Raw genomic sequence first — 13,501 nt, 5'->3', positions numbered from 1 at the left:
TATGAATCACTCATCTTGATCTACCTTTAGAGGGTGGAATCTTTCACCCACTTCTCCATTTAATTTCTTGCCACCAGCACATGCTGGTGGCAAGCTTATCCTTAACCAATTGGGGGATATCAAACCCTCACTCCCCAGGATAAGATTATCATCTCAGATAATTACATGTAAGTAATAACAAAGACTGTCCTTGTTCACTGTAAAAATACAACTTTATTTACTTGGCTTTGATCATAACTAGGACCACCACTGAAATGAAAATCGCACATGTTCAGTTCCATCTCCGGTGCTAAGCCACATTGCACTTTTCTTTGAGAGAAACCTGGACTTCTCCGTGTTAATACACCCGTGATATTAATAAATAGCACGCCTTGGGCTTCATATTAGCCTCAGCATCAGTATTACAGAGCAAGAGCATGGCTCCCTTGTTGACATAGACTTATGTGGGGGAAATTCTACTGGAAATGTTTTCTATCTGTAGCTTCCATTGGGTTCTGTATGAACAGGTCAGAGCCAGTCAGAAAATGCCAATTCTATTTCTTTAACATTCCTGGCTGTTCCCTAAACTGTGCAACCACATTTTTTCTCCCCATCTCTTGAGTGCATGTTAAAATGAATGTCCAGTAACTTATTTAATGTAGTATTTAGCCATGCTACTTTCACTGGGATTTGTGGATTTCTTATTTGTCTTTTATAGTATTCCTATAAAAAAGGACAGACAAAACAAATATATAGAAAATGGCATACAGAATGAACATTCACTTTTATGGCAGTGTTTAGAGAAATGCTAATTCCTATACTTATGTATGTTTCAGTAAAATGGCTTTCTCTCTGAGTGTAGAGACTTGTTGCAGGGATGCAAGTACCATATTTAGTCTTAAAACTGTTGAAATTCATATCATGTAGAATGATAAAACTCAATAAAATGGAAATAAACCATGAAACCTTTGCTTCATTGCTTTACATTTCTGGGAAAGCATGCACACAACATGTAGTATGAAGACTAATGAAAAACAAATGCCAGTGCATATTTCCTATAAAACATTTTACTTCTGATAAACATGTCAATACAATGAAAATCATCGACATATTGTACACAAGTCAGAATCGTAACTTGAGACAGCAACCTATGTGAGAATACACCATTTATGTTCATTCAAGATATCAAAGCAAACACCACACACACATTAACAAAAAGTCTAAATAACTCACTTTCTCCCCCAGCCCCATTTGACATGTTCACTCTATGGCCATCCTTTCATTATGGCTGAAAATACTTTTTTTTAAATCTACTATGTAAACTTCCATTCTGATTTCCTTCAGTGTATCAGACAGTGAGCAGAACACATTGTGCAAATGAAATAATACAAAAGTAAGAAGAATAAGAATAGAAAACTCCCCTATTCCTACCCAGTCAACAACTCTCACACAATGAAGACATATACCAGTTAGGGTTAGATCTTATTGAGGAGCTGTATGATGGCGATGGTGGTGCTCTGTCCAAAGATGAAGGCCCCACAGATCAGAGTGATCATCCCCCATGTTGTTAGGACCACTCTGAGAGGGAATGGGGGAGGGGGAGTGAGAAAATAAAGGAGAACATGGTGTCAATGAAAAGAAGGATTTGGATGGATGAATGGTTTGAATGAGTGACCATGATTGGTTTAAACTCACCGTGTTTTGAAAGATACTTGCTCTGACTGCATGGCAAATACTAGACATAGCCCTGCACACAAGCAGATAAAGCAAACATACATTATCTCTGCTGGTTCGATTCACATACAACTGTGTGGGAGAGAGTGAAGGAGTGAAAGGGGGATAATTTTCCCACCTGGGAAGATGAAAATGAAAAATGCGCTGATTCCCCCAATGATACTGATAACCTTGCTGATGTCTGGGATGAACATGGCAATGAGCAGGGTGACGGTGATCCAGGCTATAGTCAGCCCCACGCGGCTACAGTTCTCATACGACTCAGTCACAACATGGAAGCGCCGACGGAAACTCAGCAGTGGGTCCTGAATCACGGACCTGATTGCAGAACATTAGAGAGACTGCAATGAGACTCACTGGGTCTAACAGACAAATTTACTAACAAGTTCTTTATTTCGACTTAAAATGTTCCGATTTAAATGGCCAATGAATGATATTTCTATGTAATGCCCATTATTGTTACCTTCCTAGCAGGAGGATGATGGGGAAGATGGTGATGATAGAGATCCCAAAGAGCAGTCTTGCAATGATCATGAGGACATCGTCCCCTGTGTATGACATCAGAATATCTGCTGCAACATCCTTGCCAAATGTCAGGTATCCGTAAACACCTGAACCAGAAAGGGAGGGGAAACATTCAAACACCAACTTTACCTTTACCTTCTTCAGGTGTCCCCATAGGAGAACCTTTTGAAGAACCCTTTTAGGTTTCAGGTAGAACCCTTTATGGTTCCATGTAGAACCCTTTCCACAGAGGAAACCTTAAAGGGTTCTACCTGAAACTTAAAAGGGTTATCCTGTGGGGACAGCCAAAGAACCACTTTGGAACCTTTTTTTCTAAGAGTCTACAATAGTATAGTCACTGTGTTCACTACAATCACTTGGTGCTATGAGCCGGAGTATTGAAGGGATGAGTCTCACCAGTTAGGGAGTAAATGACCAGGCAGAAGAACATGGACACCACAGAGATGAACACCCAATGGGACAGGCTTTTGTTCTCCATGCTGCTGTAGATGGCTATGCAGGCCTCGTGACACTGGAGCACAGAATGATACAGAATAGAACATGGCAGGCTCAGAACGCAAAGCTCAGAGAAACATGACTACATACACCTGTGACGGGCTTGAGTCCTCTGAATCATTGTGGTGGCCAGTTAGCTCTGGCCCTTACATTGAGACTATGTATAGCATGGGGCTCCACAGCTCTTAATGCTACCAATCATAGAACGTCAGATCCTTTGTCACAAGCTGACAATTCAACTATATACATTACACTAAGGAAGGTTCTTCCAGGTTCTCAATCAAATTTTACTCAACATTCCTCCATCCACATTCCTTCAGGATTCCCATCCTTCCTCTTTTTTTCACCAGCTCAGTAATCTATCAGCCCGGGGGTGCAGGGGCTCAGGGAGCTGGGCTTTGTCTGCCTCTCTCCCCACTTCCCTTTTATTACATTTCTGACAATCCCCCTGTGTTTCCTTGGTTACTCAGAAGATTAAACAATATCTCTGAAAATGAGTAATATTTTCCAATTTTCCTCCAATCTTACCCAAGTTAAAATATTGAACAGAGAAACAGCTCTCCTCTGCCGGATAGCCTGAGGCTCTGTTGGACTGTGATGACTGACCACTCCTCAATAGACAGCTCCTCAATTGACCAGAATTTGGGGTAAATGCCAGACTTTTAACCATTGGCTTCATAAAGAAAACAAATCTAACCTCACAAGTGACCACTTTGAAAAACAAACATGTTTGAAGCCGTACTCACCTGAAAGCCAAAGCAGATGGTCGGGATAACGCTGAACATCGAAGCCCAAGAGCTTATTCTACAGAGAGACGACAAGAGAACTTCAGAGTGGCTCTTAAAAGGGCCTTTTCAACAAGACCTAATCTGACCTGAGGCAATTTCAGTCTTTTACAGTTTCTGTCAATCACACCGACACATTACAATGTGTGGGCTGAGGGCTCGGACTCCACTTCCAGACAGTCAAAATGTAGCTCAAAATGAAAATACCTTTAACAACGGAACAAGGACTAAAAGCTCCTAATATTAATAGGGCATCTTAGATCCTGATATCACAGACTTCTTTACAGGTTACATTTAACTTGACAGCATTTTCAGACTATATCGATATGATTTTATGATAGGCCTATGCTAAAGGCCATCACATAGGCCTATGCTAAAGGCCATCACATAGGCCTATGCTAAAGGCCATCATAAAATCATATCAATATTGTTCCCGTCACTCAGACTATGTAACAAGGACAGAAATTGCTCAAAGGTCAAACTAATATGAATTGGGATTACAAGCACTTACCCACTTGTGTACAAGGGGGATATATGCACATCACTGCTCTCTCTTGTGTGATATTTCACAATGATGGCCACTGTTAGGTATGTAGCCGCCAGAGTACCTAAAACACTTCAAAAAGAGGGAAAGGGTTGAGCAAAACATGAGATTGAATATGGCAGTAACAGCCACACAAATGTTGCAATGTTCTGCACCAAGTAGCCTGGCCTTAAATCTTTGCAATGCTGTAGTACACTGCCCATAAATGACTCACCCACCTGATGTACTTCTGAATACTGATCTCTTTAGGGATGGAGAGAGGGAGGATGAGGAAGACACACAGGAGGATGAGGGCGAAATGTGGGTGTGTGTACCAGTGGTATGGCATATCTGTCTCGGGCAATCCAGTGATCAACTCATAAAGGGAGATGCATACTGCAAGACAAACACATTAATTACATAAAGAAACATGTATCAGATACTGTATATGAAGTTGAAAATCTATATCATTAACCTATTTCCAATGATCATCATTACATAATGAGAAGTGGGGACAGGAAAATCTGATGATTTCAAAGGCTCCCAAAGAAATAGTTCAGGAAGGAATGACTTTATTATGAAAACGGTAACATAACCCAGTAAGAGATAGTTAGGGAGTCATGCAGTCGGGGAGAAGCATGAAGATACTCACGTTTCTCCAGCTGGTCCGACACTATGACCAGGAAGGCCACAGAGATCATGAAGAGGTTGAAGACGAACACGACCTCACAGAGCTGCCCGATGGCAGGCCCACACACATCCTTCACTACGGCCTGGTACGTGTTCTGACCACTGATGGAGGAGGAGTAGCCCAGGATTACCAGGCCACTGATGAGGAACACCAGGGATACCTGGGACGGAGGAGAGATGAAGATACAATCAAGAGGTTGCTGAGTAGGAGAAGAGAGATGAGATTGAACAAATAATAAGAGAGTAGGTCTATAACGGATTGGTCTGGCTGACACCAAACTCGAAGTCTTCGTGATTCATGTCAGCCAGGGTAATAAAGGATAACATGGATGAGGGGAAGGGATAACCAGAGGGAATTTCATGGAAAGCTGAATTTAGTGTGTAGAACTGCTGAGAATTATGTGCTTGACTGCGGTGCTTTATATTGATTATATACAAAATGACAAAAATTGAAATTGTCAACATTGATGCTATTATTTGATTAAGAATATGTGGGCTACCCAAAATTAATCAATTACGCAAGCTATCCGGTTCTTGGCATGTTAACACCTCCTCGACGACACTACGGTGGCAGGCCTGATCACCGACAATGATGAGACAGCCTATAGGGAGGAGGGCAGGTAACTGGCAGTGTGGTGCCAGGACAACAACCTCTCCCTCAACGTCAAAAAGACAAAGGAGCTGATCGTGGACTACAGGAAACGAAGGGCCGAGCACACCCTTAATTCACATTGACGAGGCTGTAGTGGAGCGGGTCAAGACCTTCAAGTTCCTCGGTGTCCACATCACTAAGGATATATTATGGTCCAAACACACCAACACAGTTGTGAAGATGACACAACAACACCTCTTCCCCCTCATGATGCTGAAAAGATTTGGCATGGGCCCTCAGATCTTCAAAAAGTTATGCAGCTGCATCATTGAGAGCATCTCGACTGGCTGCATCACCGCTTGGTGTGGCAACTGCTTGGCATTCAACCGAAAACCGCTACAAAGGGTAGTACGTACGGCCCAGTACATCACTGGGACCGAGCTCCCTGCCATCCAGGACCTCTATACCAGGTGGTGTCAGAGGAAGGCCCTAAAAATTGTCAAAGACTCCAGCTACCCAAGTTGTAGACTACTCTCTCTACGGCAAGTGGTACCAATGCACCAAGTCTGGAACCAACAGGACCCTGAACAGCTTCTACCCCCAAGCCAAAAGATTGCTAAAAAGTTAGTTAAATAGTTAAGCAAAAGTCTCCCGGGTCGCGCAGTGGTCTAAGGCACTGTTTCGTAGTGCTAGCTTTGCCACCAGAGACTCTGGCTTCGAGCCCAGGCTCTGTCGCAGCCGGCTGCAACTGGGAGGCCCATGGGGCGATGCATAATTGGCCTAGCATCGTCCGGGTTAGGGAGGGTTTGGCCGGTAGGGATATCCTTGTCTCATCGCGCACTAGCCACTCCTGTGGCAGGCCGGGCGCAGTGCGCCAGGTCGCTAGGTGTACGGTGTTTCCTCCGACACATTGGTGCGGCTGGCTTCCGGGTTGGATGCGTGCTGTGTTAAGAAGCAGTGCGGCTTGGTTGGGGTGTGTTTCGGAGGACGCATGGCTCTCTCCCTTCGTCTCTCCCGAGCCCGTACGGGAGTTGTAGCGATGAGACAAGACAGTAACTACTAACAATTGGATACCTCGAAATTGGTGAGAAAAGGGTAAAAAAAAAAAAAAAGTTAAGCAAATAGCTCTCCGGACTGTGTTGACCCTTTTTTCACAAACTTTTTTGACCCATCACATACACTGCTGCTACTGTTAACTATCTATCTGTCAATTTATTCCTAGTTATATGTACATATCTACCTCAATTACCTTGTACCCCTGCACATAGACTAGGTTGTGGTCCCCAATATTCCCTCTAAGCTACGCATGTCTCTGGGAGCTTAGCCCGTGCAGAGAATCACAAGACTGAACTTCACTCAACTTTATAGAGTTTTCACCGTTAGTTAACACTATCAACGTTTCCCTTTACTGTTGAAATTGTGATCAAATCAATGGAATATTAGCCACTTTCAATGCAACATACTGAAACAAAACAAACTATGCAAGACTTAGTATGCAAAACTATGAAAGAGATTTTGTTGTAGGCAGAGCCCATCGGAATAGGATTCTTTTGCATTGACAGGCATGACTCAGGCCCATACTCTACGCAGACTGGTGCGCCATAACCAATCAGAGCTGTAGTAGGCCTATATGCAAATAGACCATTGCCATATATGGATATGTACCATTCACTTTGAACTGGACTGTTTTCAGCATGAGCAGTTGCGATTATTATGCACCTGTTTTGAGATCAAAGCGAGAGCTGCCTATGTAGCCACGTGTGCACATTTGTTCATATTCTTTGCTAGTTAGTGAGTCATTAGCCCAGTTATAGCTAATGTGTAATCAGCAATGAGGGAGTGATTTCTTCCTACAAGAGCACAAACCTGTACATTTCTATCCATCCTTAAAAAGCAGTCAAGTAAAGAGCTTTTTTAATGTCTTAAAGGGGCAGTGTTGTATTTTAAAAGAGGCTTGATAGGCAGAGGGTAGCATATTGTGTCTGATTCTCTGTAATAATGGTATGGGAATAATAATAAATTGTATCTTGTAAAGTGGTTTCTTGCATCAAACAACACAACAAAATGTTCAGTCACCTTCTTATCTGAAGGACAAGTGGATAAACAGGATAATGTCAAGCCCAGCATGTTTTTTTTTCCAAAAGTATTGTGGAATGTAGGCCTACATTGAACACCACATATTGGCTGCTACTGTAGGCTGAATGATATAACCTATTTTCATGTTAAAATGTTGTGATGCATTTTCTCCACCGTTTTTTATGGTAGGCCTACATTATAAATCAAATACTCACAGTAGCCTAATTGGACACTGTTAAAAAAGTAAATTAATGGGGGTATAACCACAGTATTCACAGTAAACGTGTGCTGGAAGTTGCACCGAATTTTCACAACCTGAAGTTTGCTCAATGCCAAAAAAAAACAAGGGAACATTGCTGGTACCCCTTGCATATAGCCAAGTTATCATTACTCCTTGTGTATCTATTATCAGGTGTTTTACTTTTCTATGATTTCTATATTTTATTTCTCTCTGCATTGTTGGGAAAGCTAATAAGTAGACTAGGCATTTTACTGTTCGTCCACACCATTTGTTCACAAAGCACGTGACGAATACAATTTGACTTGATTTGATTCCCAAAACGAATCACCAACCAATTCTAGATGGTTCGTTCTACACAGTAAATGACAAGACTAAATCAATAGGTTTGGAATAGGTCTATATAGATCGTTTAAATTGGTTTAAATTACGTGTTAAATTAGGAGGTGGTTAAAATTACGTTTAATAACAGGAATGCATCAAATAATGTAAATTGTGTTACTGGGGTCAGTAAAGTTACTTACCATCTCCACTGCGACGGCGGAGCGAATTCCACCGGCTTTCTCGAAAGCCCATGGGAAGTTGAGAAGTCCCGCGCCAAGCGCAGATTTGAGCATGATGAAAATTGCTCCCAAAGATCCAAGTCTTGGGCCATCTGTATCGAGTGTGGGCTTGGCCAGCAAGCTGATGCTTTCCCTCGCCAACTCTTCCATGCTTTGTCAGACTTGCTCCAAACTCTCCGAAAAACCTCTGCGACTCGTGCCAGGCGATGTGTTCACAGGAATCTGCTCAATAAATAAAGGTGAACAAAAAAGGAGGCTGGGGCAAGGATTGGGTTGGGAAGGTCCGTGTATTTTTCTTGTTTTGATTTCCTAGTCAAAAAGTAGAGTGGAAAACAGAAAACGGCTAGTTTTTAGTTTCTGAAGTTGGGAAACGAAAATTGTAACTCAACTTGTTCTCTAATTTCTCTCATTGATTGTTTCAAAGTTGGACATGGAATAACTTAAAACAAATAACATTTGACATTTTGGGATTTTAGTTTTTCATTTTGTCCATACCTGGAAGTACACTCCCCTCAGAATATTCATGAGCCTTACGGGGTGTGGTTAGAGCCAAGGTTGGCAGCACAAAGAAAGGCTTAGCCTGTGTGTGCCAGGAAGATAAAAATACTCATGTTAGATGCTAAACTTATTATGAAGTTAGCATGCCAATAGAACAAACTAAACTAATTTCAGCTGACTAGCTAGCCCTACCTGGTTACTGGCTATAGTCATGCTAGCTAGTAGTAGCTAGTGGAAGTAAGTTAGTCCCTCAACCTGCAACAAGATGAAGCTGCCCGGCCAAAGCTACCTGCTATGGAAAGGTCAGATTTCTCCATTACTTTCTGTTGACAAAATTCGAATTAAAGGTCCACTGTATTTAAAGGGATGGCTTCATTTAAATGTGCTGAAAACCCCAGGAAGCTGCTGAAGGGAGGACAACTCATAACAATGGCTGGAATGGAGTAAATGAAATGGTATCAAAGACATGGAAACCATGTGTTTAATAAGTTTGATTACCATTGCAAATAGTCGGTTCCAGCCATTACTATAAGCCAATCCTTCCCAGTTAAGGTGCCTCCAAACAAAACAAAACCAGGTTGTCCAATAGGTATCAACGATGGAACAAAACCATCCCCTAGTAAGAAGGCGAGTGGGGAGAGGTTTACTGATATGGATGTTGACTTGTTAAAATCCATTAATGAAAGGCTTGCCAAACTTGATATCTTGGATATATTACGAGAGGACATCAATGCATTATGTGCCAGTCTCGAATTCAGCCAATGTCAGATTGATGATCTATGGAAAGAGAACATTGCGCTGAAAGGTACTGTAGACTCTATTCATTGCAAGGTGGAGGTGGTGCAGAGGGAGAACAAACAACTAAAAGAATCGTTGCTTGATGTACAGTGTCGATCAATGCAGAACAATCTAATATTCTCAGGGATACCGGAAAATGACAACAGCAGAGGCTGTGAGGACACAGTCCAAGACTTTATGTCAACTCAACTAAAACTATGCTATTATTGCATGTTTTGGTAAATTTAAGCAAAAGAAAATGACGAAGAACATGGGGAGAGAACTCAGAAACACTGATTTTGGAATGAATGATCACTTCCCCACCGAGATCAATGAAAGGAGAAAAAAACTATATCCCATCACGAAGGAAAAGCGTTGCCTGAATCAACGAGTCTCCATGGTGATGGATAAACTTTAAATCAACGGGCAACTGTATCAGGACTCTAGAGTAACTCCCTGGTTATTTTAATTTAATGTTTAAAACTGAGTTTGTGTGTTGTAGTGTATCATGACTACTTCAACTATAAGAAATACATGCTATATTGATCTCCACTTGATAAGGAAAGGGCTGCATATAGCTCAGGTTAATGTATGTAGCCTTCCTAACAAAATACATGAGGTTTTTAACTTGGTCAACATAAATAATATTCATATTTTGGCTTTGACCGAAACGCATTTAGATGCATCTGTAAATGATGGGCAAATGAACATTCAAGGATATAGTCTACTGAGAAGGGACAGGAATAGGAATGGTGGGGGTGTTGCACTGTATATTCAGAATCATATACCTTTTAAGAGGAGGGATGACCTTAATGTAGGTCAAATAGAGGCACTATGGGCTCAAGTACATCTACCTCACCAGGCACCCATATTGGTAGGATGTGTGTATAGACCTCCTAGCTCTAAGGTGTCCTATCTAGATGACTTATGTACTGGGTTTGACCAGGCCACAGATACCAACAGAGATGTATTTTAATATAAATTGGAAGGATCACAATAATTCGAATAGAACAAAATTGATGAGATATGCTAAAAACTGTGGTTTGAAACAAATGGTTAATGATACTACTAGATCTTCAATTACATTGGGTCATCGTTCAGACACATGCATTGATCTGATTTTCTGTAATATACCATTGCAATGCTTAAAAGCCAGATCAATGCCAGTGGGCTGGACAGACCATAATATTGTGACCATAACCATGAACACCAAGGTTCCAAAGAAACCCCCTAGGATTGTGGTCAAAAGAAATTTTAAAACATTTAATCATGAGTTATTTCTAAATGATTTAGCTGCTGTACCCTGGGAGCTGATTTATCTAGAGGATGATTTAAATCACGCTACAGAATGTTTTATTGATTTGCTCACTGAGGTAATGGATTATCATGCCCCTATAAGAAAGAGAACAGTTGGTGCCCGTCCATCTCCATGGATTGATGATGAACTGGGTGAAGCTTTTTCTCAAAGAAATATGGCAAAAGTCTTAGCAGCCAAGTCAAAATTAGAAATTGATTAACAGAATTATAGAACATTACGTAATTATGCAGTTAAATTGAATGGAAGGAAAAAAAAGTTATTTTACAACAATGCTTTTACTGGTTGTAAAAATGATCCTAAAAAGGTATGGAACACAGTTAAGGGCTTACTTGGTACATCTATCTCATCATGCCCATCTAGTGTGGAGGTTGACGGGAGAATAATAACAAAACCAGTTGATATTGCCAATAATTTTGCAGATTTTTTTACACATAAAATTAAATTACTAAGCAACAATGTAGACATAAATTCTTCCAAACAAGCTATTGTCCAATGGATTGATGATCATATTATGAGCAATAAGATCTGCTCTTTTAGTCTACAAACGGTGTCAGTGGAGGAGGTGTTAAACCTATTGAAGTCATTACCTGATGGTAAATCTACAGGTTATGGTCTTATGGACAATTTTTTGCTTCGCTGTGCTGCTCCCCAGATTGCAGTTCCACTGAGATACATATTTAATTGGTCACTGGAAAAGGGGTTGTTTGCAAATGTATGGAAGCATGCGAAACTGGTCTGGGGAAATGCATCATCTAGTGAAGTTAGGAGGCTGCAGAATGCACAGAATAAAGCAGCAAGGATTGTTTTAAGGCGGAGATATGGTTCTTCTGTTGCAGTCATGCGCAGTGTTCTTGGTTGGTCATCAATCGACAAGATAATTGAAAAAAACATGCTTATCTTATTTTATAATATACATCATTTAAAACGGCCAAGTTCTATTCACAACGGTATTCAGTTGGTAAGAGACAGACATTCCGAAAATACTAGGAATAGATTGTCCACCATCTATGCGTTATCCAGACAGAAAAAAGAAATGGGCAAAAGAACATTTCGATTTAGAGCAATAAAGAAATGGAATAAATTAACTGAGCAAACTAGAAACCTTTCAATATATAAGTTTAAACATGATTTAAAAACAATTTAAATATAGTATATAGAAATGTTGTGGGACTATAGTAGATGAAGAATCAATATTTTTTTAGATTGAGTATTTATTGGGTCATTATGCTAGTGTATTATGTATGTTTGTAATAGTGTGTTATATGTGAAAGTGTGTTTGTATTTTAATGTTAAGGACTCTTGGAAGATTAGTCCAAATGGGGACTAAAAGAGATCCTAATAAAATCAAAATCAAATCAAACTCCTGTGCTGAAACCCCTATTGAATGAAAACTCCATGAGAAAATCTGTTGGCCAGCAAGTGGGAGGGTTTTCAGCAGTTAAATTAAATGTATTCAGTGCGTGCAAGGGAGCCACGCAAAAGGTAAGACTGAATACCAACTATTGAGAAGTGTGTAGGAAAGGCATACATTTCCTAATTAGGAATTAGCCCATAAGTGAATACAGACTTAGATCTTCCTTGAATGTGTGTAAGTAGGTGGGGTCGGGGAGAGGAGTAGGAGAGGAGTGTACTGCAGGTGTGTGTGGTGGCCTGGCTGGTCATTTGTTAGTGGGCTGTAGCCTCAGGCCTTTGCCTCTTAATTCTCTGACCCCTCACCTACAGTGCTGGTCATTAAAAAAAAGCTAGCTAGCTCATGGATGCAAACAATGTTCTTCCCCAGAAACATAGCAAAACGACATCTGTTTCAGTAGATATAGTTAGCTAGCTAACTATATAGCGAGGTGTCATCATCTAAAATCACCCTCATTTGGTCAGACCCATCTATGTGAAACTAGCCACAATAAGGATTAGCCACAATAGGGGACTTTGCGGTTAGCCTTCAAAATAAAAGTATGTAATTGACAGTGAGGAAAATGAATACAAATAGTATAATTATGCCATAATTGAATAGATCATGCTAAACAAGTTTGGAATGTTATATAAAATCAACAAAGGACAATTTGTTAATTTGACATCTGAAAACACACTGGATGTACACTGCTCAAAAAAATAAAGGGAACACTAGCTAAAGCTAGCTACCCCAGAAGTTGCGATCATCCAAATAATGCTTTATTACCAATGCAGTATTGTAAACACATCGTTTGTGGCCGGTGTTGGCTTGTTTGCATTTTGACAGTGCTACTGATAGTAGTGGTGGCGTTTGGCTTGCACATGCAAATTCAGAACACACAACATTCTGTAATAGAAAGAACTGTGTGGTTCGGCGTATCTTTTTTGACACGCAAAAACCCAAATGGCATTCCATAGTATTTTGTGAAGCTAATAGCAGTGACGCTATTACTGTGTAACTCCAGTAGGGCTACATCTGAAAAATAGTGCACTTGGTAGTGTGCACCGGTGCTTGACCAGTCGCGAAAGCCAACATCATCACGACAGAGAACGGTTGATTGTCAAGAGCAATGAATTCCATTATTTTGGCGTTAATGGACTTCGCCTTTGAGTTGAAATTTTCTTACTCTTTCAAATGACTGCTCGACTTGTTAATTGCTCGATCCACACAGCAGACATTGTGGGAAAAATTTTGCGTGGCGTCATTACCTCATGTAGGTATGCACGTCAGCTTTGACAACGGTTTTGCACATCGGCAT

At 40.8% G+C, this 13,501-nt stretch overlaps 1 protein-coding gene across 1 annotated transcript; it reads right to left on the bottom strand.

Annotated features, from left to right (window-relative positions):
* Positions 1-994: 994 nt before the first annotated feature.
* slc38a8a (solute carrier family 38 member 8a) lies at positions 995-8,811 on the bottom strand. The gene is made up of 11 exons (XM_031802069.1): positions 8,696-8,811; positions 8,162-8,509; positions 4,694-4,892; positions 4,281-4,437; positions 4,030-4,134; positions 3,480-3,537; positions 2,635-2,749; positions 2,177-2,324; positions 1,832-2,031; positions 1,675-1,726; positions 995-1,557 (listed from the first exon to the last, which is right to left on the bottom strand). Exons 2-11 carry the CDS (start codon positions 8,348-8,350, stop codon positions 1,455-1,457), a joined length of 1,326 nt encoding a protein of 441 aa, XP_031657929.1. The 5' UTR covers positions 8,351-8,509; positions 8,696-8,811; the 3' UTR covers positions 995-1,454.
* Between the last annotated feature and the right edge of the window lie 4,690 nt (positions 8,812-13,501).

Source organism: Oncorhynchus kisutch, linkage group LG22 (genome assembly GCF_002021735.2).
Source record: "Oncorhynchus kisutch isolate 150728-3 linkage group LG22, Okis_V2, whole genome shotgun sequence".
NCBI classification, from domain to species: Eukaryota; Metazoa; Chordata; class Actinopteri; order Salmoniformes; family Salmonidae; genus Oncorhynchus; species Oncorhynchus kisutch.
This window is presented reverse-complemented; position numbering and strand designations above follow the sequence as displayed.

What these genes read in the sequence shown, in the direction of transcription:
- slc38a8a (XM_031802069.1), bottom strand. Translation starts at nt 8,350, where the DNA reads ATGGAAGAGTTGGCGAGGGAAAGCATCAGCTTGCTGGCCAAGCCCACA. An exon ending in ATCATCCTCCTGCTAGGAAG is followed by an intron (nt 2,032 to 2,176) that starts GTAACAATAATG and finishes TTCTGCAATCAG; the next exon opens with GTCCGTGATTCAGGACCCAC. An exon ending in CAAGTATCTTTCAAAACACG is followed by an intron (nt 1,558 to 1,674) that starts GTGAGTTTAAAC and finishes ATTCCCTCTCAG; the next exon opens with AGTGGTCCTAACAACATGGG.